This window comes from Procambarus clarkii, chromosome 26, assembly GCF_040958095.1.
Source record: "Procambarus clarkii isolate CNS0578487 chromosome 26, FALCON_Pclarkii_2.0, whole genome shotgun sequence".
Taxonomy (NCBI): Eukaryota; Metazoa; Arthropoda; class Malacostraca; order Decapoda; family Cambaridae; genus Procambarus; species Procambarus clarkii.
In genome coordinates this window covers 17,802,593-17,824,552 of record NC_091175.1, presented here as the reverse complement: position 1 = coordinate 17,824,552, position 21,960 = coordinate 17,802,593, and the positions used below count along the sequence as shown (strand labels likewise).

General features: G+C 48.7%; 4 protein-coding genes across 4 annotated transcripts in view; 1 reads left to right on the top strand and 3 right to left on the bottom strand.

Moving 5' to 3' along the window:
• The window catches only part of LOC123756831 (DNA oxidative demethylase ALKBH2), a 166,473-nt gene that overhangs the window by 41,360 nt on the left and 103,153 nt on the right, over window positions 1-21,960 (top strand). The window lies entirely within an intron of this gene.
• On the bottom strand, window positions 120-578 carry LOC138368811 (aspartate and serine-rich protein-like). Its single transcript, XM_069331509.1, has one exon. It carries the CDS (start codon window positions 576-578, stop codon window positions 120-122), a length of 459 nt encoding a protein of 152 aa, XP_069187610.1.
• LOC138368810 (uncharacterized) lies at window positions 15,992-16,495 on the bottom strand. Its single transcript, XM_069331508.1, has one exon. The coding sequence runs from the start codon at window positions 16,493-16,495 to the stop codon at window positions 15,992-15,994; it is 504 nt and encodes a 167-aa protein (XP_069187609.1).
• The window catches only part of LOC138368809 (uncharacterized), a 54,479-nt gene continuing 50,783 nt past the window's right edge, over window positions 18,265-21,960 (bottom strand). The window contains exon 2 of the mRNA XM_069331507.1: window positions 18,265-18,833. Coding sequence (XP_069187608.1) covers window positions 18,265-18,833 — 569 coding nt within the window. The remainder of the gene's footprint in view (window positions 18,834-21,960) is intronic.

Genomic DNA, 21,960 nt, shown 5'->3' with positions numbered 1-21,960 from the left:
TGTGAGTCCATCTGCTGAGATTGTGAGTCCATGTGCTGGGATTGTGAGTCCATGTGCTGGGATTGTGAGTCCATGTGCTGGGATTGTGAGTCCATGTGCTGAGATTGTGAGTCCATCTGCTAAGATTGTGAGTCCATGTGCTGAGATTGTGAGTCCATCTGCTGAGATTGTGAGTCCATGTGCTGAGATTGTGAGTCCATGTGCTGAGATTGTGAGTCCATCTGCTGAGATTGTGAGTCCATGTGCTGAGATTTTGAGTCCATCTGCTGAGATTGTGAGTCCATCTGCTGAGATTGTGAGTCCATCTGCTGACATTGTGAGTCCATGTGCTGAGATTGTGAGTCCATGTGCTGAGATTGTGAGTCCATGAGCTGAGATTGTGAGTCCATGTGCTGAGATTGTGAGTCCATGTGCTGAGATTGTGAGTCCATGAGCTGAGATTGTGAGTCCATCTGCTGAGATTTTGAGTCCATCTGCTGAGATTGTGAGTCCATCTGCTGAGATTGTGAGTCCATCTGCTGACATTGTGAGTCCATGTGCTGAGATTGTGAGTCCATGTGCTGGGATTGTGAGTCCATGTGCTAAGATTCTGAGTCCATCTGCTGAGATTCTGAGTCCATGTGCTGAGATTGTGAGTCCATCTGCTGAGATTTTGAGTCCATCTGCTGAGATTTTGAGTCCATCTGCTGAGATTCTGAGTCCATCTGCTGAGATTCTGAGTCCATGTGCTGAGATTCTGAGTCCATCTGCTAAGATCTTGAGTCCATTTACTGAGATTCTGAGTCCATCTGCTAAGATCTTGAGTCAATTTCTTAAGCTTTTGAGTAAATATGCTGAAGTTTTGAGTCAGTTTGCTGAGGGCGGAGGGCTAAAATGTTCCCTGTTGGAATGTGGTGACTGAGGCCCTGAGGACCTGTACCCTCTTCTCTGTCCAGCGTCTCTCTGTCATAGTCACCCCAATCTTTCGTACCCGTTTTCTTCCAACTCCTAATCTTTGTTTATCTCCGTCCAATCTTCGCCAAGGAAGATGCCTGAGACGCCTTGTAAGGCATGTCTCCCTATTTGGGGTCTTCGGCCCCTACCTTGCCTTCCTGCTCCCGGGAGGCTGTCGTTAGTAACGGGGCTGTAACAGGTGCGGGGTGGTCGCTAGGCCTACTGTATTATTGTATGGGCCTATACAATCCTCCGAGCCTTCCCCTAGGATGTTGATCTTTGGGAACCAGCGAAGGGTGACTCCTCTACCCCCCCCTACCTCCCCTCCCCCCACGGACCCCCACCCCCGCCCCAGGGGGGGGGGCGGCAGACGCCCATGTAGCCGCTAATGCAGGTGTGTGTGTGTTTGGGGGGAGGGGGGGGATGGGGCAGGCTGGAGACACGTCTAGAGAAGAGGGGGGGGGGAAGGGGCGAGAAGGTAGCAGGATAGGGTGGATGGGGAGGAGAAATTGGGGGAGGGGTATGGTAGGTAGGAAGAGATGGGGGGAGGGGGGAGAGTATTGTAGAGAGAAGAGAAGAGGCGCCTCTTCACCTCCTCCTCAGTAAGAAGAGGCGCCTCTTCACCTCCTCCTCAGGAAGAAGAGGCGCCTCTTCACCTCCTCCTCAGGAAGAAGAGGCGCCTCTTCACCTCCTCCTCAGGAAGAAGAGGCGCCTCTTCACCTCCTCCTCAGGAAGAAGAGGCGCCTCTTCACCTCCTCCTCAGGAAGAAGAGGAGTCAGCAGGTGAGAGTGAGAGGTATAGTGGAGGAATGGGTCTTAATATTGTAATTGTAATTCCAATTACAACGGAATATTGTAATTGGTCCGAGTGTTGTATTGTTGGTGAGTCTCTTACATACAGGCTGGTGCCACACTCACCCACTCTCCCTCACACACACACTACATGTGTATAACCAACCTGCACTTTTGTACAGTCAATATTGACTTATTAAATAAGTGCATATGCGACATACTAATTTATTGTGACTATTTTAGTTTACCCTGAAAAGCTTCATAGAAAACACCGACCTTACCTAACCTTCTTAGTATGTTAAGATAAGCATCTTATTGCTTCTTAATTACAATTATTACTTAACCTATTATAGGTATACCACCCAGATTGTAGAGGGGTAATATGGCGATTGTTTGGCATTGTGTCAATATCTTGACACAATCTATTAAATATCATATCTATTATGTTCAGTTAGAGTTCAGAAACTTGTGGTTAGGCTCTGGCTCCCGGCCTCTGGCTCCCGGCACTGCATAGGTTGGTTAGACCGGCCGCAGTGGAGTAGGTAACACTGGGGGGGGGGGAGATGTAGGCGTGGGGTGGGGGGTAGAAATTGACCTACAGCTGGGCAAGTTGAGCTTGAAAGATTGGAGGCAGGTGCTAATGGAGGAGGAGGAGGATTGGGGTAGGGAGGACTGGGTAAAGGGAGGTGGGGATAGGGGCAAGGAGGACTGGGTAAGGGGAGGAATGGGTAAGATCGGTAGGTAGGTATGGGGGGGCAGGGGGGGAGGGAGGGGGGTTAGGTAATGCAGGTGCGCTGGAGACAAGGGTCAAGGTCCACTGGAGGGTACCACAAATGTTCACGGTCTGCGGGTCTCGAACCCCCCTTGGGGCTGGGCAGGTTTTAGGGGTGTGTCTGTTTCAGGGCTGTTGTTGTTGTTGTTGTTGTTGTTGTTGTGGCTGTTGTTGTGGCTGTTGTAGCTGTTATAGTTCTTGTGTTCTGAGTGAGGATAAATTTCTAATATATAAGGTCTTGTTACTACACTGAAAGGAGTTGTGGTATTGAGGTAATCACGTGGGGCCCAAGAGCCGGATCCCAACCCCCCTAAACAATGCTCCCAGTCTTCCTGTATAAACAACTGTCATTGTATACAATTATTATTCGCGGGAGATTGTTAACAATGAACCATATACGCAAAACGTGCATTTGCAGATCAATTGCAAATGTCTAAGATAAGCTTGAAATCTTCTTAAGGTGGTTGGTACTTGAAAATTTAGTGTAAGACTTTGCAAACAACAGTACTTCTCATTTTTTTTTGGGGGGGGGGGATTTTTGTTATCTGCCGTTAATGTGTTTTAATTTCGTGTCTGACAGATTCCGATGTGATGAATTTAAGATGTTGTCTCTTGTGTTCTTATCTTGCTTGCGTGATATATCAAAGATGCTCTGTTATCTTGCTTATATGACCCATCAAAGATGCTCTGTTATCTTGCTTATATGACCCATCAAAGATGCTCTGTTATCTTGCTGACATGACCCATCAAAGATGCTCTGTTATCCTGCTGACATGACCCATCAAAGATGCTCTGTTATCCTGCTGACATGACCCATCAAAGATGCTCTGTTATCCTGCTTACATGACCCATCAAAGATGCTCTGTTATCTTGCATGACATATCAAAGATGCTCTGTTATCTTGCATACATACATAACCCACTAAAGTTGCTTCTGCCGTTGACCCGCCCGATCAGAGATGCTGATTAGTACCCTGACAGCTGAATGTACCCTGACATGCAGCTGTCAGGGAGAAGATGGATGGAAGGTGGTAGAGGTGTGACGTGAGATATTAGTCTTGTGGAGCTTAACGAGATGAAATTGAAAATGAATATATTTGTGGATATGTGAATACACACAGCGGCTCGAGGCGGCTTGAGCTCTTCTCATTCCGTACAATACATCGTCTTCATCACATATAATCTATTCAGTTCAAGTTGTTCATCACAATCTATTTAATACAATGTGTTCATATATTTATACATATCTTGGTATTTAGTTTGTTATGGGGCTTGGTGTATGATAGGTGAGCAGGTCAACTGGCAACACCTGGATTTACCTGGAAAGGGTTCTTGCAAGCTCTTCGTGCAGGTCGGCGTTCAATCCCCGACCGTTCATCAAGTGGTTGGGCACCATTCCTTCCCCTCCGTCCCATCCCAAATCCTTATCCTGACCCTTTCCAAGTGCTATATAGTCGTAATGGCTTGGCGCTTTCCCCTTCCCCAAGCCATGACCTGGAGCTAGGCTCGACTTGTGATATAACTTGGTTCATCAGGTTGTTACTTGCAGCGGCCCGCAGGCCCACATATTTACTATACAACCCGGCTGGGTTGTATTTTTTTCCATATAGAAAATTATTTAATTTGTTTCTTGAAGAAATTCCCCTCTGTTCCGGCAGTATTTCTAAAACTTACTGGGAGAGCACTGAACAGCCGTGAACCTCTGATGTTCATTCAGTGCTCGGTGGTCATGCCTATGACACCTCCATCCCCCTTATTGGTCATGATGCATGGGGGAAATCTCCCTCAATTTGCTACAGTCATCATGCATCTGTAACTACAGGGTTCTGTATTGCCATTTAAGTTGTTCAAGCACTTGTTTACCCTTAAAATGCGTCAGTATGTTATACAGTAGTCTTCATATGAACAGTTTCTAGATATGACACTTGAAGAATTGTTCAATTATTTCAAGCAGGCGTTCCACTACTCCGCCCCTCTGAAGATGCTCAGTGGTATGACCAGCCATTGTGGTAGTAACTCTGGCCTCGTAAATTCTGAGAGTTATCTTGAGGTTATCTTGAGGTGATTTCGGGGTTTGGCGTCCCCGCGGCCCGGTCCTCGACCAGGCCTCCTTTTTGTTACACATCCCCAGGAAGCAGCCCGTAGCAGCTGTCTAACTCCCAGGTACCTATTTACTGCTAGGTGAACAGGGGGCATCAGGGTGAAAGACACTCTGCCCATTTGCTTCCGTCAACGCCGGGGATAGATCCCGGAACCATAGCACTACGAATCCAGAGCGCTGTCCACTCAGCCGTCAGGCCCTCCTCCTAATTTGGTGTAATTTACCACAAAATATATTTGTTTACAATAATCAAGCAGCAGTTCGTAAGCTGGTGTCTAGACGAGCGAGTTCTGCCTTAATTGTATCATTATCATACTAAAGACGCGGGTTCGATCCCACCGCACAGCTCCAATCCATCTTCTCACGGATATACCACACTGTGCTCTGAAGAATATTGTCAAGCATTAAGCTATTATATATTCATCAAATATCATCTCTCTCTCTCTCTCTCTCTCTCTCTCTCTCTCTCTCTCTCTCTCTCTCTCTCTCTCTCTCTCTCTCTCTCTCTCTCTCTCTCTCTCTCTCTCTCTCTCTCTCTCTCTCTCTCTCTCTCTCTCTCTCTCTCTCTCTCTCTCTCTCTCTCTCTCTCTCTCTCTCTCTCTCTCTCTCTCTCTCAGCTGTTATTGTACTTGTCTCCTCAGCTCTGGTACAAGTCTATTGTGTACCTTTGTACTTCCTCTATTATAATCTAATATTTTTGGCAGGTGTAGCTTCCAAACCGGTGCTGCATACTCTAATATTGGTGTTACAGGGGTGCCAGTGTACCTGTGTGCGTGTGTCAGAGCACCTAAGTGCGTCAGACCACTTGAGTGCGTCAGAACACTTGAGTGCGGACTGTCACACGCAATTGAAGGCTGATTCACCCGGCCGTAGGCTAAGACTCCACCGTGGGAACCTCCGCTTACCGAGTCGCAGATCGAGGCCATGGGATATTAAATGGGGAAGAGAATTAACTTTTTTTCGGCCTTTCGTTAATTGAATTCGTCACTCACAGGATGAGTGGCGCTGCCCAATACTGTCACTATGGCGGTGTGTTCACTCACAGGATGAGTGACGCTGCCCAATACTGTCACTATGGCGGTGTGTTCACTCACAGGATGAGTGACGCTGCCCAATACTGTCACTATGGCGGTGTGTTCACTCACAGGATGAGTGACGCTGCCCAATACTGTCACTATGGCGGTGTGTCCACTCACAGGATGAGTGACGCTGCCCAATACTGTCACTATGGCGGTGTGTCCACTCACAGGATGAGTGACGCTGCCCAATACTGTCACTATGGCGGTGTGTCCACTCACAGGATGAGTGACGCTGCCCAATACTGTCACTATGGCGGTGTGTCCACTCACAGGATGAGTGGCGCTGCCCAATACTGTCACTATGGCGGTGTGTCCACTCACAGGATGAGTGGCGCTGCCCAATACTGTCACTATGGCGGTGTGTTCACTCACAGGATGAGTGGCGCTGCCCAATACTGTCACTATGGCGGTGTGTCCACTCACAGGATGAGTGACGCTGCCCAATACTGTCACTATGGCGGTGTGTCCACTCACAGGATGAGTGACGCTGCCCAATACTGTCACTATGGCGGTGTGTTCACTCACAGGATGAGTGGCGCTGCCCAATACTGTCACTATGGCGGTGTGTCCACTCACAGGATGAGTGACGCTGCCCAATACTGTCACTATGGCGGTGTGTTCACTCACAGGATGAGTGGCGCTGCCCAATACTGTCACTATGGCGGTGTGTTCACTCACAGGATGAGTGGCGCTGCCCAATACTGTCACTATGGCGGTGTGTCCACTCACAGGATGAGTGACGCTGCCCAATGCTGCCACTATGGCGGTGTGTTCACTCTCAGGATGAGTGGCGCTGCCCAATACTGTCACTATGGCGGTGTGTCCACTCACGGGATGAGTGGCGCTGCCCAATACTGTCACTATGGCGGTGTGTCCACTCACGGGATGAGTGACGCTGCCCAATACTGTCACTATGGCGGTGTGTCCACTCACAGGATGAGTGACGCTGCCCAATGCTGTCACTATGGCGGTGTGTTCACTCACAGGATGAGTGGCGCTGCCCAATACTGTCACTATGGCGGTGTGTTCACTCACAGGATGAGTGGCGCTGCCCAATACTGTCACTATGGCGGTGTGTCCACTCACAGGATGAGTGGCGCTGCCCAATACTGTCACTATGGCGGTGTGTCCACTCACAGGATGAGTGACGCTGCCCAATACTGTCACTATGGCGGTGTGTTCACTCACAGGATGAGTGCCGCTGCCCAATACTGTCACTATGGCGGTGTGTTCACTCACAGGATGAGTGGCGCTGCCCAATACTGTCACTATGGCGGTGTGTCCACTCACGGGATGAGTGACGCTGCCCAATACTGTCACTATGGCGGTGTGTCCACTCACAGGATGAGTGACGCTGCCCAATGCTGTCACTATGGCGGTGTGTTCACTCACAGGATGAGTGACGCTGCCCAATACTGTCACTATGGCGGTGTGTCCACTCACAGGATGGGTGGCGCTGCCCAATACTGTCACTATGGCGGTGTGTCCACTCACAGGATGAGTGACGCTGCCCAATACTGTCACTATGGCGGTGTGTTCACTCACAGGATGAGTGGCGCTGCCCAATACTGTCACTATGGCGGTGTGTCCACTCACAGGATGGGTGGCGCTGCCCAATACTGTCACTATGGCGGTGTGTCCACTCACAGGATGAGTGACGCTGCCCAATACTGTCACTATGGCGGTGTGTCCACTCACAGGATGAGTGACGCTGCCCAATACTGTCACTATGGCGGTGTGTCCACTCACAGGATGAGTGACGCTGCCCAATACTGTCACTATGGCGGTGTGTCCACTCACAGGATGAGTGACGCTGCCCAATACTGTCACTATGGCGGTGTGTCCACTCACAGGATGAGTGACGCTGCCCAATACTGTCACTATGGCGGTGTGTCCACTCACAGGATGAGTGGCGCTGCCCAATACTGTCACTATGGCGGTGTGTCCACTCACAGGATGAGTGGCGCTGCCCAATACTGTCACTATGGCGGTGTGTTCACTCACAGGATGAGTGACGCTGCCCAATACTGTCACTATGGCGGTGTGTCCACTCACAGGGTGAGTGACGCTGCCCAATACTGTCACTATGGCGGTGTGTCCACTCACAGGATGAGTGGCGCTGCCCAATACTGTCACTATGGCGGTGTGTTCACTCACAGGATGAGTGACGCTGCCCAATACTGTCACTATGGCGGTGTGTCCACTCACAGGATGAGTGGCGCTGCCCAATACTGTCACTATGGCGGTGTGTCCACTCACAGGGTGAGTGACGCTGCCCAATACTGTCACTATGGCGGTGTGTCCACTCACAAGATGAGTGACGCTGCCCAATACTGTCACTATGGCGGTGTGTCCACTCACAGGATGAGTGACGCTGCCCAATACTGTCACTATGGCGGTGTGTCCACTCACAGGATGAGTGACGCTACCCAATACTGTCACTATGGCGGTGTGTTCACTCACAGGATGAGTGACGCTGCCCAATACTGTCACTATGGCGGTGTGTCCACTCACAGGATGAGTGACGCTGCCCAATACTGTCACTATGGCGGTGTGTCCACTCACAGGATGAGTGACGCTGCCCAATACTGTCACTATGGCGGTGTGTCCACTCACAGGATGAGTGACGCTACCCAATACTGTCACTACGGCGGTGTGTCCACTCACAGGATGAGTGACGCTGCCCAATACTGTCACTATGGCGGTGTGTCCACTCACAGGATGAGTGACGCTGCCCAATACTGTCACTATGGCGGTGTGTCCACTCACAGGATGAGTGGCGCTGCCCAATACTGTCACTATGGCAGTGTGTTCACTCACAGGATGAGTGACGCTGCCCAATACTGTCACTATGGCGGTGTGTCCACTCACAAGATGAGTGACGCTGCCCAATACTGTCACTATGGCGGTGTGTCCACTCACAGGATGAGTGACGCTGCCCAATACTGTCACTATGGCGGTGTGTCCACTCACAGGATGAGTGACGCTGCCCAATACTGTCACTATGGCGGTGTGTCCACTCACAGGATGAGTGACGCTGCCCAATACTGTCACTATGGCGGTGTGTCCACTCACAGGATGAGTGGCGCTGCCCAATACTGTCACTATGGCGGTGTGTCCACTCACAGGATGAGTGGCGCTGCCCAATACTGTCACTATGGCGGTGTGTCCACTCACAGGATCAGTGACGCTGCCCAATACTGTCACTATGGCGGTGTGTCCACTCACAGGATCAGTGGCGCTGCCCAATACTGTCACTATGGCGGTGTGTCCACTCACAGGATGAGTGGCGCTGCCCAATACTGTCACTATGGCGGTGTGTCCACTCACAGGATGAGTGACGCTGCCCAATACTGTCACTATGGCGGTGTGTCCACTCACAGGATGAGTGACGCTGCCCAATACTGTCACTATGGTGGTGTGTCCACTCACAGGATGAGTGACGCTGCCCAATACTGTCACTATGGCGGTGTGTCCACTCACAGGATGAGTGACGCTGCCCAATACTGTCACTATGGCGGTGTGTCCACTCACAGGATGAGTGGCGCTGCCCAATACTGTCACTATGGTGGTGTGTCCACTCACAGGATGAGTGACGCTGCCCAATACTGTCACTATGGTGGTGTGTCCACTCACAGGATGAGTGACGCTGCCCAATACTGTCACTATGGCGGTGTGTCCACTCACAGGATGAGTGGCGCTGCCCAATACTGTCACTATGGTGGTGTGTCCACTCACAGGATGAGTGACGCTGCCCAATACTGTCACTATGGCGGTGTGTCCACTCACAGGATGAGTGACGCTGCCCAATACTGTCACTACGGCGGTGTGTCCACTCACAGGATGAGTGGCGCTGCCCAATACTGTCACTACGGCGGTGTGTCCACTCACAGGATGAGTGGCGCTGCCCAATACTGTCACTACGGCGGTGTGTCCACTCACAGGATGAGTGACGCTGCCCAATACTGTCACTACGGCGGTGTGTCCACTCACAGGATGAGTGGCGCTGCCCAATACTGTCACTACGGCGGTGTGTCCACTCACAGGATGAGTGGCGCTGCCCAATACTGTCACTACGGCGGTGTGTCCACTCACAGGATGAGTGGCGCTGCCCAATACTGTCACTACGGCGGTGTGTCCACTCACAGGATGAGTGACGCTGCCCAATACTGTCACTACGGCGGTGTGTCCACTCACAGGATGAGTGACGCTGCCCAATACTGTCACTATGGCGGTGTGTCCACTCACAGGATGAGTGGCGCTGCCCAATACTGTCACTACGGCGGTGTGTCCACTCACAGGATGAGTGACGCTGCCCAATACTGTCACTATGGCGGTGTGTCCACTCACAGGATGAGTGACGCTGCCCAATACTGTCACTATGGCGGTGTGTCCACTCACAGGATGAGTGACGCTGCCCAATACTGTCACTATGGCGGTGTGTCCACTCACAGGATGAGTGACGCTGCCCAATACTGTCACTATGGCGGTGTGTCCACTCACAGGATGAGTGACGCTGCCCAATACTGTCACTATGGCGGTGTGTCCACTCACAGGATGAGTGACGCTGCCCAATACTGTCACTATGGCGGTGTGTCCACTCACAGGATGAGTGACGCTGCCCAATACTGTCACTATGGCGGTGTGTCCACTCACAGGATGAGTGACGCTGCCCAATACTGTCACTATGGCGGTGTGTCCACTCACAGGATGAGTGACGCTGCCCAATACTGTCACTATGGCGGTGTGTCCACTCACAGGATGAGTGACGCTGCCCAATACTGTCACTATGGCGGTGTGTCCACTCACAGGATGAGTGGCGCTGCCCAATACTGTCACTATGGCGGTGTGTCCACTCACAGGATCAGTGGCGCTGCCCAATACTGTCACTATGGCGGTGTGTCCACTCACAGGATGAGTGGCGCTGCCCAATACTGTCACTATGGCGGTGTGTCCACTCACAGGATCAGTGGCGCTGCCCAATACTGTCACTATGGCGGTGTGTCCACTCACAGGATGAGTGGCGCTGCCCAGTACTGTCACTATGGCGGTGTGTCCACTCACAGGATCAGTGACGCTGCCCAATACTGTCACTATGGCGGTGTGTCCACTCACAGGATGAGTGGCGCTGCCCAATACTGTCACTATGGCGGTGTGTCCACTCACAGGATGAGTGGCGCTGCCCAATACTGTCACTACGGCGGTGTGTCCACTCACAGGATGAGTGGCGCTGCCCAATACTGTCACTACGGCGGTGTGTCCACTCACAGGATGAGTGACGCTGCCCAATACTGTCACTATGGCGGTGTGTCCACTCACAGGATGAGTGACGCTGCCCAATACTGTCACTATGGCGGTGTGTCCACTCACAGGATGAGTGACGCTGCCCAATACTGTCACTACGGCGGTGTGTCCACTCACAGGATGAGTGACGCTGCCCAATACTGTCACTATGGCGGTGTGTCCACTCACAGGATGAGTGGCGCTGCCCAATACTGTCACTATGGCGGTGTGTCCACTCACAGGATGAGTGGCGCTGCCCAATACTGTCACTACGGCGGTGTGTCCACTCACAGGATGAGTGACGCTGCCCAATACTGTCACTATGGCGGTGTGTCCACTCACAGGATGAGTGGCGCTGCCCAATACTGTCACTATGGCGGTGTGTCCACTCACAGGATGAGTGACGCTGCCCAATACTGTCACTATGGCGGTGTGTCCACTCACAGGATGAGTGACGCTGCCCAATACTGTCACTATGGCGGTGTGTCCACTCACAGGATGAGTGACGCTGCCCAATACTGTCACTATGGCGGTGTGTCCACTCACAGGATGAGTGACGCTGCCCAATACTGTCACTATGGCGGTGTGTCCACTCACAGGATGAGTGGCGCTGCCCAATACTGTCACTACGGCGGTGTGTCCACTCACAGGATGAGTGATGCTGCCCAATACTGTCACTATGGCGGTGTGTCCACTCACAGGATGAGTGACGCTGCCCAATACTGTCACTATGGCGGTGTGTCCACTCACAGGATGAGTGACGCTGCCCAATACTGTCACTATGGCGGTGTGTCCACTCACAGGATGAGTGACGCTGCCCAATACTGTCACTATGGCGGTGTGTCCACTCACAGGATGAGTGACGCTGCCTAAGAAATTTATATGTATCTTAAAAATATGTAATTTTGAACCCAAAATTTTAGACCTCACTAAAATAGGTCTAAAATTTCGTGTGTGTATTAAGCCAAGAATTGGTTATTTAGGCCTATGTCATTAGGGTTAATGGGTAGTCTAGTTTGCTGGTTATTGAGCCCTACTTTTTTTTGGATATTCAAAAGTATGAAAACATGATTTTTGTTGTATATAACAGTGCATATTATGAACGTTCCCTCCATAGTGACTATATAGTCACTATAGATACTATTCGGGGCCACCATTACAACCCTGTGGCCAACCACTACAACCCTGTGAGTCACCTCTACAACCACGTAAGAATTGAAGCCTCAGGAGGACTCTTGAAGGCAAACCGGTTCTTTGTACTCCTTGACAGAACTTAATTAAGTTTTTTTTTTTTTTTTTGGGGGGGGGGGGGGGGAACTTGACTGTGATATATAACCATGTATTGGAAACCTGTAAATGCAGCTTAAACTGGTTGGTAACTTTATTATCTTTTTTTAAAACGGATAACGTAATTATTGGTTTCTTTCTCTTGGGTTGTAAGAGACTCGAATCCTGGTCCCCCAGGTGTGTGAAGTAGAGGCTCTATCCACTCAGCTATGAGTTTTAATAAGACTATGAATAGTCTTAGATTAACACTACGCTATGAGTCTTAGTAAGACTTTGAGTGGTCTTAGAGTAAGACAATTCATTGGTGAGTGGATAAAGCCTCTGCTTTTCACGCCTGGGGTCCGCGGTTAGGGTCTCCAACAGCCCAGGTGATACAGATGGAGATTTAAAGTCACAATAACGTGGCTGAAAAATGTTGACCAAACCACACACTAGATATTGAAGAGACGACGACGTTTCGGTCCATCTTACCTTGAGGTTACCTTGAGGTGCTTCCGGGGCTTAGCGTCCCCGCGGCCCGGTCGTCGACCAGGCCTCCTGGTTGCCGGACTGATCAACCAGGCTGTTGGACGCGGCTGCTCGCATACGAGTCACAGCAGCCTGGTTGATCAGTCCGGCAACCAGGAGGCCTGGTCGACCGCCGGGCCGCGGGGACGCTAAGCCCCGGAAGCACCTCAAGGTAACCTCAAGGTAACCTCTTGGACCATTATCAAGTCGACTGTGATGAGACGAGGTTACCTTGCAAAGGGGGGGGGGTGGGTGGGTGGGGGGAGCCTTGCAAGGGAGGAACCTTTGCAATACAGAAGGAATTCAAAAGAAACGCTGTCTGGCTTCCTCTGAAGCTTATCATCGCTTGAAAGATACGTCTCCATTTGTTTGATATTACTCTTTAGTGAAGCCTGTAAATAGGTACCTGGGTGTTAGTCAGCTGTCACGGGCTGCTTCCTGGGGGGTGGAGGCCTGGTCGAGGACTGGGCCCCGGGGACACTAAAGCCCCGAAATCATCTCAAGATAACCTCAAGATAGCCTTTCTTATCAGCTGTGTTAAGGCAGGGTGGCGTCTACAGGTAAAGCTCTATCATTGAACGGAGTTTACAACCACGTGGGTGTACAATGAGTTTACAACCACGTGGGTGTACAATGAGTTTACAACCACGTGGGTGTACAATGAGTTTACAACCACGTGGGTGTACAATGAGTTTACAACCACGTGGGTGTATAATGAGTTTACAACCACGTGGGTGTACAATGAGTTTACAACCACGTGGGTGTACAATGAGTTTACAACCACGTGGGTGTACAATGTATATACACTGTTGACCTGACACAGGGCGTGGCGGCCAGGGTCATCTGACTTGACCTGACCTCTTGGGATCAACATATCCTGGGCTCATTTGATTGATCGATACTGGTATGATACTAGTCTTCGTTGGTATACTCCGTCGACGCCCTATTTCCCCTGATACTGGCACCCGTATACCCTTCCTGGGTATAAGGGATTGGGTCAACACCTTACTGAAGTACAACCAATCATTTCTGAAAATAATCAGGCCATTAATCGCTATTTTCAGAGATCAACACAATTGGTGATTAAATATAAATAAATTAACTTTTAAGACTAAAGGAAACCGCAGAGGGATTTTGCGGTTACCTTGCGATGATTTCGGGGTTCAACGGCCCCGCGGCCCGGTCCACGACCAAGCCCGAGGGTGTGAAACTAGTGTGAAACTCATATTTGCTATCGCGACCAAATTCATCTGTTTCCCATAATAATAAATAAAATAAATAAATATTAATAAATAAAAATAAAAATAAAAATAATAAATAAAAATAAAAATAATAAATAAAAATAAAAATAATAAATAAAAATAAAAATAATAAATAAAAATAATAAATAAAAATAATAAATAAAAATAAAAATAAAAATAAAAAATAAAAATAAAAATAATAAATAAAAATAAAAATAAAAATAATAAATAAAAATAAAAATAATAAATAAAAATAAAAATAATAAATAAAAATAAAAATAAAAAATAAAATCCACAGGGAGCAGCATAGGTGCGATATTTTTATTGAATAATAATAAGATTGAATAATAATATCGTTTATTGCCCGGTATTGCTGCATCGTGACTTCGTGACAGCTCTTGTCACGAGTCATGATTTGACACCTTGTGACACATAGCTTCAGCTTAGTATTGAGTTCAGGGGAGTACCTGTGGGGCGGGAACCAAGCCGAGAGTGTGTAGTTCATTGCAGAAAGGCGCTGTTAAAACATGTGTTTAATACCTGTTAAAACATGTGTTTAATACCTGTTAAAACATGTGTTTAATACCTGTTAAAACATGTTTTTTAATACCCGTTAAAACATGCGTTTTAATACCTATTAAAACGTGTTTTAATACCTGTTAAAACATGTGTTTTAATACCTGTTAAAACATGTGTTTTAATACCTGTTAAAACATGTGTTTTAATACCTGTTAAAACATGTGTTTAATACCTGTTAAAACATGTTTTTTTAATACCTGTTAAAACATGCGTTTTAATACCTGTTAAAACATGTGTTTTAATACCTGTTAAAACATGTGTTTTAATACCTGTTAAAACATGTGTTTTAATACCTGTTAAAACATGTGTTTTAATACCTGTTAAAACATGTGTTTTAATACCTGTTAAAACATGTGTTTTAATACCTGTTGAAACATTTGTTTTAATTCCTGTTGAAACATGTGTTTTAGTACCTGTTAAAACATGTGTGTTTAATACCTGTTAAAACATGTGTTTTAATACCTGTTGAAACATTTGTTTTAATTCCTGTTGAAACATGTTTTTTAGTACCTGTTAAAACATGTGTGTTTAATACTCTATCTTGAGGTTATCTTGAGATGATTTCGGGGCTTAGCGTCCCCGCGGCCCGGTCCTCGACCAGGCCTCCTTTTTGTTACACATCCCCAGGAAGCAACCCATAGCAGCTGTCTAACTCCCAGGTACCTATTTACTGCTAGGTGAACAGAGGCATCATGATGAAAAAAACTCTGTCCATTTGAGACTGGCCTTCACCGGGGATCGAACCCGGAACCTCAAGGACTACGAATCACGAGCGCTGTCCACTCAGCCGTCAGGCTCCCCCCCCCTCAGATGGTACTAATGAAGAAATATAACTTATTTACTCACTATATAAATATTGGAGTTGTAGAATGGGATCGAATCCGCGGCCCGGAACACCTCACGCTCACTCACAACCAACTGGATCAAGATGAGCTAAAAGGTATATCAACCATTCCATTCCATCTTCGGCCCCATCTCTGTCCCATTCCATCCCATCTTCGGCCCCATCTCTGTCCCATCCCATCCCATCTTCGGCCCCATCTCTGTCCCATTCCATCCCATCTTCGGTCCCATCTCTATCCCATTCCATCCCATCTTCGGCCCCATCTCTGTCCCATCCCATCCCATCTCAAGGCTACGAAGGTTAGTCTGAAGGATACCGTAAAGGGGAGGGACCTTGTTGGGTAAGAAGTATACCCATAGGGTATACTGTAACCCTTGTTGTGTAAGAGGTATACCCATGGTCAGGGGCACGTTAGGAAACCTCTGACGAAATCTCTCAATGGTCGCTATGAATTTATGTATGAATTCGTCGCACGTATACATACATATCCAGGATGGGTTGTGGCAACGTGTATGGATGATTGTTGACTTTTGGTGTTAAGGTAAACCAGAATATTTGTTTACCTGTGTCTGGGATCATGATGCATGGGACATCATGGGGACACCTCCAAGCTGGGACATCATGGGGCCACCTCCAAGCTGGGACATCAAGGGGCCACCTCCAAGCTGGGACATCATGGGGACACCTCCAAGCTGGGACATCATGGGGACACCTCCAAGCTGGGACATCATGGGGACACCTCCAAGCTGGGACATCATGGGGACACCTCCAAGCTGGGACATCATGGGGACACCTCCAAGCTGGGACATCATGGGGACACCTCCGAGCTGGGACATCATGGTGACACCTCCAAGCTGGGACATCGTGGTGACACCTCCAAGCTGGGACATCATGGTGACACCTCCAAGCTGGGACATCATGGGGACACCTCCAAGCTGGGACATCATGGGGCCACCTCCAAGCTGGGACATCATGGGGACACCTCCAAGCTGGGACATCATGGGGACACCTCCAAGCTGGGACATCATGGGGACACCTCCAAGCTGGGACATCATGGGGACACCTCCAAGCTGGGACATCATGGGGACACCTCCAAGCTGGGACATCAAGGGGGACACCTCCAAGCTGGGACATCAAGGGGACACCTCCAAGCTGGGACATCATGGGGACACCTCCAAGCTGGGACATCAAGGGGGACACCTCCAAGCTGGGACATCAAGGGGACACCTCCAAGCTGGGACATCATAGGGCCACCTCCAAGCTGGGACATCATAGGGCCACCTCCAAGCTGAGACATCATGTGAGATGTCTCTCTTGCATACTCAAAAAGAGAGGGAACTGGCGTCTCATGGAAGATTTTGCAACCGCTGCTGTCAAGAAAGCGTGAGATTCGCCTTAAGGCAGCATAAGTTTCTTGGCTTGCTTGCTTGCTTGCTTGCTTGCTTGCTAGGTCAAGCACACATGACTTTTCAAGATATTTGCTTTATCACTCAATGCTAGATTATTGCCATTCATGTCTATACCTATGCAATATCATGCAGTCTTGGATGTGTAATCACTTAGACTGTCTAATCAGCACACACATGTAACGGTCAAGAAGTCATATATAACTTCTTATACCTGCCTCCTCCTTATACCTGACTTCAGCCTGGTGTCTCCCAGCGGGATACCTGGCTCCTCGTGGTTTCCTATTCTTCGATGTGTCCCAGGATCGAACCCACAACTTCCTGTTACTAGGGACTAGAGCCGTTGAACCCAAACACCTCTGTCCTCCGAAGGGACACGGGGGATTGAGCTCGGAATCTTCCCGTTACGAACCGACTGCGTGTCACTCACATGTCACATGTCTCCAACAAATTATATATAGGTTTCTTTACACAAATTCACGGTACATTATTTTCCTAAGAGAAAATAACATGTAATTTCTGTAATTATAAACTGTTTACTCAAGAATTAGATTTAGATTTAGAAGTTACAGTTATCAATTACTTTAAAATCATTACAGATGTTCAATTCAGAATTAAAAACTATTTCGGTATAACAGTTTATGCATTTCATTACTTCAAGATAACCTCAAGATAATCTCAAGATAACCTCAAGATAATCTCAAGATAACCTCAAGATAATCTCAAGATAACCTCAAGATAATCTCAAGATAACCTCAAGATAATCTCAAGGTAACCATAAGATAACCTCAACATAATCTCAAGATAACCTCAACATAATTTCAAGATAATCTCAAGATAACCTCAACATAAGAAGATAACCTCAAGATAACAAGATAATCTCAAGGTAAACTCAAGATAACACAAGATGACCTCAAAATAATCTCAAGATAACCTCAAGATAACCTCGAGATAACCTCAAGATAACCTCAAGATATAACAGCTGCATTAAACAGGTGTAAAAAGTCTAAATTAAATCTACATTCTTGGCATGAAGTGAGTAGTATTTAGTCTACACCAACAACATGTGTATAATATAGACAGCTGTAGACTTGTAGTCTGCTGTAGACTTGTAGTCTGCTGTAGACTGTTGTAGTCTGCTGTAGTAGACTGTTGTAGTCTGCTATGGTCTCCTGTAGTCTACTGTAGACTGCTGTAGTCTGCTGTAGACTGTTGTAGTCTGCTGTAGACTGTTGTAGTCTGCTGTAGACTGTTGAAGTCTGCTGTAGACTGTTGTAGTCTGCTATAGTCTCCTGTAGTCTACTGTAGACTGCTGTAGTCTGCTGTAGACTGTTGTAGTCTGCTATAGTCTCCTGTAGTCTACTGTAGACTGCTGTAGTCTGCTGTAGACTGTTGTAGTCTGCTGTAGACTGTTGAAGTCTGCTGTAGACTGTTGTAGTCTGCTATAGTCTCCTGTAGTCTACTGTAGACTGCTGTAGTCTGCTGTAGACTGCTGTAGTCTGCTGTAGTCTGCTGTAGACTGCTGTAGTCTGCTGTAGACTGCTGTAGTCTGCTGTAGTCTGCTGTAGACTGTTGTAGTCTGCTGTAGACTGTTGTAGTCTGCTGTAGACTGCTGTAGACTGTTGTAATCTACTGTAGTCTGCTGTAGTCTTCTGTAGACTGCTGTAGACTGTTGTAGTCTGCTGTAGTCTGCTGTAGACTGTTGTAGACTGCTGTAGACTGTTGTAATGTACTGTAGTCTGCTGTAGTCTTCTGTAGACTGCTGTAGACTGTTGTAGTCTGCTGTAGTCTGCTGTAGACTGCTGTAGTCTGTTGTAGTTGCTGTAGACTGTTGTAGTCTGCTGTAGGCTGCTGTAGGCTGCTGTAGTCTGCTGTAGACTGCTGTAGTCTGCTATAGTTTGCTGTAGACTGCTGTAGTCTGCTGTAGACTGCTGTAGTCTGCTGTAGTCTGCTGTAGACTCTTGTAGTCTGCTGTAGACTGCTGTAGTCTGCTGTAGACTCTTGTAGTCTGCTGTAGTACACCAGTTAACAACACGAGGGATACAGGAAATAGCAGATGGCCTATTAAGACTATATGAAGCGACTCCTATTTATGTCCAACCCAAATCACCAACGATCGTTTGGCTTAGATCAAAAGCTGTAGTTAGATTTCTAACCATCATTTCGGTGCTCAATGTCCTCGCGGCCCGGTCTTCGATCAGGCCTCCACGTTGAAGTGAACTATCAATTGGCTTAATGGTCGACAACCGAACCTCACAACCGGGTTTGATCCCAAGCAAAAAAAAAAAAAAGTTGGGTTTGTTTCCTTTCACCTCATGCTTCTTTTCACCTAATAGGATAAGTACCTCGAGGAAGGGAAGGGGGTGTTGCATTGATAGGACTAAGGTGCAGGCTTCCTGTCCCCCAGACGACGGTCATTAAACTATACCAGCTGACTGGAATGCTTTCCACTTAGGGCCGGAAATTATCAAGCTTTTTCCCCACCAATTGCGAAACCTGTACATCTTTTTTTTTGTAATCATGGCGGCTTTGTTTACATTTATTCGACACGTTGACGAGCTTCACAACCCATGGTTGTGGGTTGTGAAATGTTGACCTCTAGACACCTTCCCCTTCTACGTCTCATTTCATCTACACCTCCCCTTATTTACACCTTCCCACACCCCTCCATCTACGCCCCACATCTACACCTCCCCCCCCCACATCTACACCTCCCCCCCCACATCTACACCACAACCCCCCACATCTACACCACCTCTCCCACATCTACACCTCCCCCCCCCCCCACATCTACACCTGGCAGCCCTGGGGTGGAGAAGGAGGTCGTACAGTAACCTTGACCATGGGGGCGGAGGCTCGGGTTTGTTGTGGTGGTCGGGAGGACGGCGCTTGTCTTCTGGCGTTTGTTTTAACGGGCGTGTGTGTGTGTTTGTTGGCCTTCTTTGAGTCCTTTGAGCATCGTTCTTAGTCTTCTTTGAGTCCTTTGAGCATCGTTCTTAGTCTTCTTTGAGTCCTTTGAGCATCGTTCTTAGTCTTCTTTGTGGTCTTTGAGCATCGTTCTTAGTCTTCTTTGAGTCCTTTGAGCATCGTTCTTAGTCTTCTTTGAGTCCTTTGAGCATCGTTCTTAGTCTTCTTTGTGGTCTTTGAGCATCGTTCTTAGTCTTCTTTGAGTCCTTTGAGCATCGTTCTTAGTCTTCTTTGTGGTCTTTGAGCATCGTTCTTAGTCTTCTTTGTGGTCTTTGAGCATCGTTCTTAGTCTTCTTTGTGGTCTTTGAGCATCGTTCTTAGTCTTCTTTGTGGTCTTTGAGCATCGTTCTTAGTCTTCTTTGTGGTCTTTGAGCATCGTTCTTAGTCTTCTTTGTGGTCTTTGAGCATCGTTCTTAGTCTTCTTTGCGGCCTTTGAGCATCGTTCTTAGTCTTCTTTGTGGTCTTTGAGCATCGTTCTTAGTCTTCTTTGTGGTCTTTGAGCATCGTTCTTAGTCTTCTTTGCGGCCTTTGAGCATCGTTCTTAGTCTTCTTTGCGGCCTTTGAGCATCGTTCTTAGTCCGCGTTTCCTTTTCTTTCAGTCTTTGAAAGAAAGACTGAACACCCGAGTCAGTCTTCCTGTTCTCCAAGTGTCTGGCTGTGAACATTTGAAGGGTATATAATGTTCTCCAAGTAGTTGAGAACACATGAGGGTGTGGTCCCATGTTCTTCCAGGTGACTCCATTTCCTGAGGCTCAATGGTGCAAATTGGCGTTAATGTGGGACAGGTAGTTTCACCGGCGGACGATGTCGCTCACCCCCAGCAACAACAGGAGCCCCCAGCAACAACAGGAGCCCCCAGCAACAACAGGAGCCCCCAGCAACAACAGGAGCCCCCAGCAACAACAGGAGCCCCCAGCAACAACAGGAGCCCCCAGCAACAACAGGAACCCCCAGCAACAACAGGAGCCCCCAGCAACAACAGGAGCCCCTAGCAACAACAGGAGCCCCCAGCAACAACAGGAGCCCCCAGCAACAACAGGAACCCCCAGCAACAACAGGAACCCCCAGCAACAACAGGAACCCCCAGCAACAACAGGTACCCCCAGCAACAACAGGAACCCCCAGCAACAACAGGAACCCCCAGCAACAACAGGAACCCCCAGCAACAACAGGAACCCCCAGCAACAACAGGAGCCCCAGCAACAACAACAGGAGCCCCAGCAACAACAGGAGCCCCAGCAACAACAGGAGCCCCAGCAACAACAGCAACCCCCAGTAACAACAGGAACCCCCAGTAACAACAGGAACCCCCAGCAACAACAGGAGCCCCCAGCAACAACAGGAGCCCCCAGCAACAACAGTAGCCCCCAGTAACAACAGTAACCCCCAGTAACAACAGTAGCCCCCAGCAACAACAGTAGCCCCCAGCAACAACAGGAGCCCCAGTAACAACAGGAGCCCCAGCAACAACAGGAGCCCCAGTAACAACAGGAGCCCCAGCAACAACAGGAGCCCCAGCAACAACAGGAACCCCAGCAACAACAGGAGCCCCAGCAACAACAGTAGCCCCAGTAACAACAGTAGCCCCCAGTAACAACAGTAGCCCCAGTAACAACAGTAGCCCCAGCAACAACAGTAGCCCCAGCAACAACAGGAGCCCCAGCAACAACAGGAGCCCCCAGTAACAACAGGAACCCCAGTAACAACAGTAGCCCCCAGTAACAACAGGAGCCCCTAGTAACAACAGGAGCCCCCAGCAACAACAGGAACCCCAGCAACAACAGGAACCCCAGCAACAACAGGAACCCCAGCAACAACAGGAACCCCAGCAACAACAGGAACCCCAGCAACAACAGGAGCCCCAGCAACAACAGGAGCCCCCAGTAACAACAGGAGCCCCAGCAACAACAGGAGCCCCCAGTAACAACAGGAGCCCCAGCAACAACAGGAGCCCCCAGTAACAACAGGAGCCCCAGCAACAACAGGAGCCCCAGCAACAACAGGAACCCCCAGTAACAACAGGAGCCCCAGCAACAACAGGAACCCCCAGCAACAACAGGAACCCCCAGTAACAACAGGAGTCCCAGCAAGAACAACAGGAGCCCCAGCAACAACAGGAGCTCCGGCAACAACAGGAGCCCCAGCAACAACAGTAGCCCCAGCAACAACAG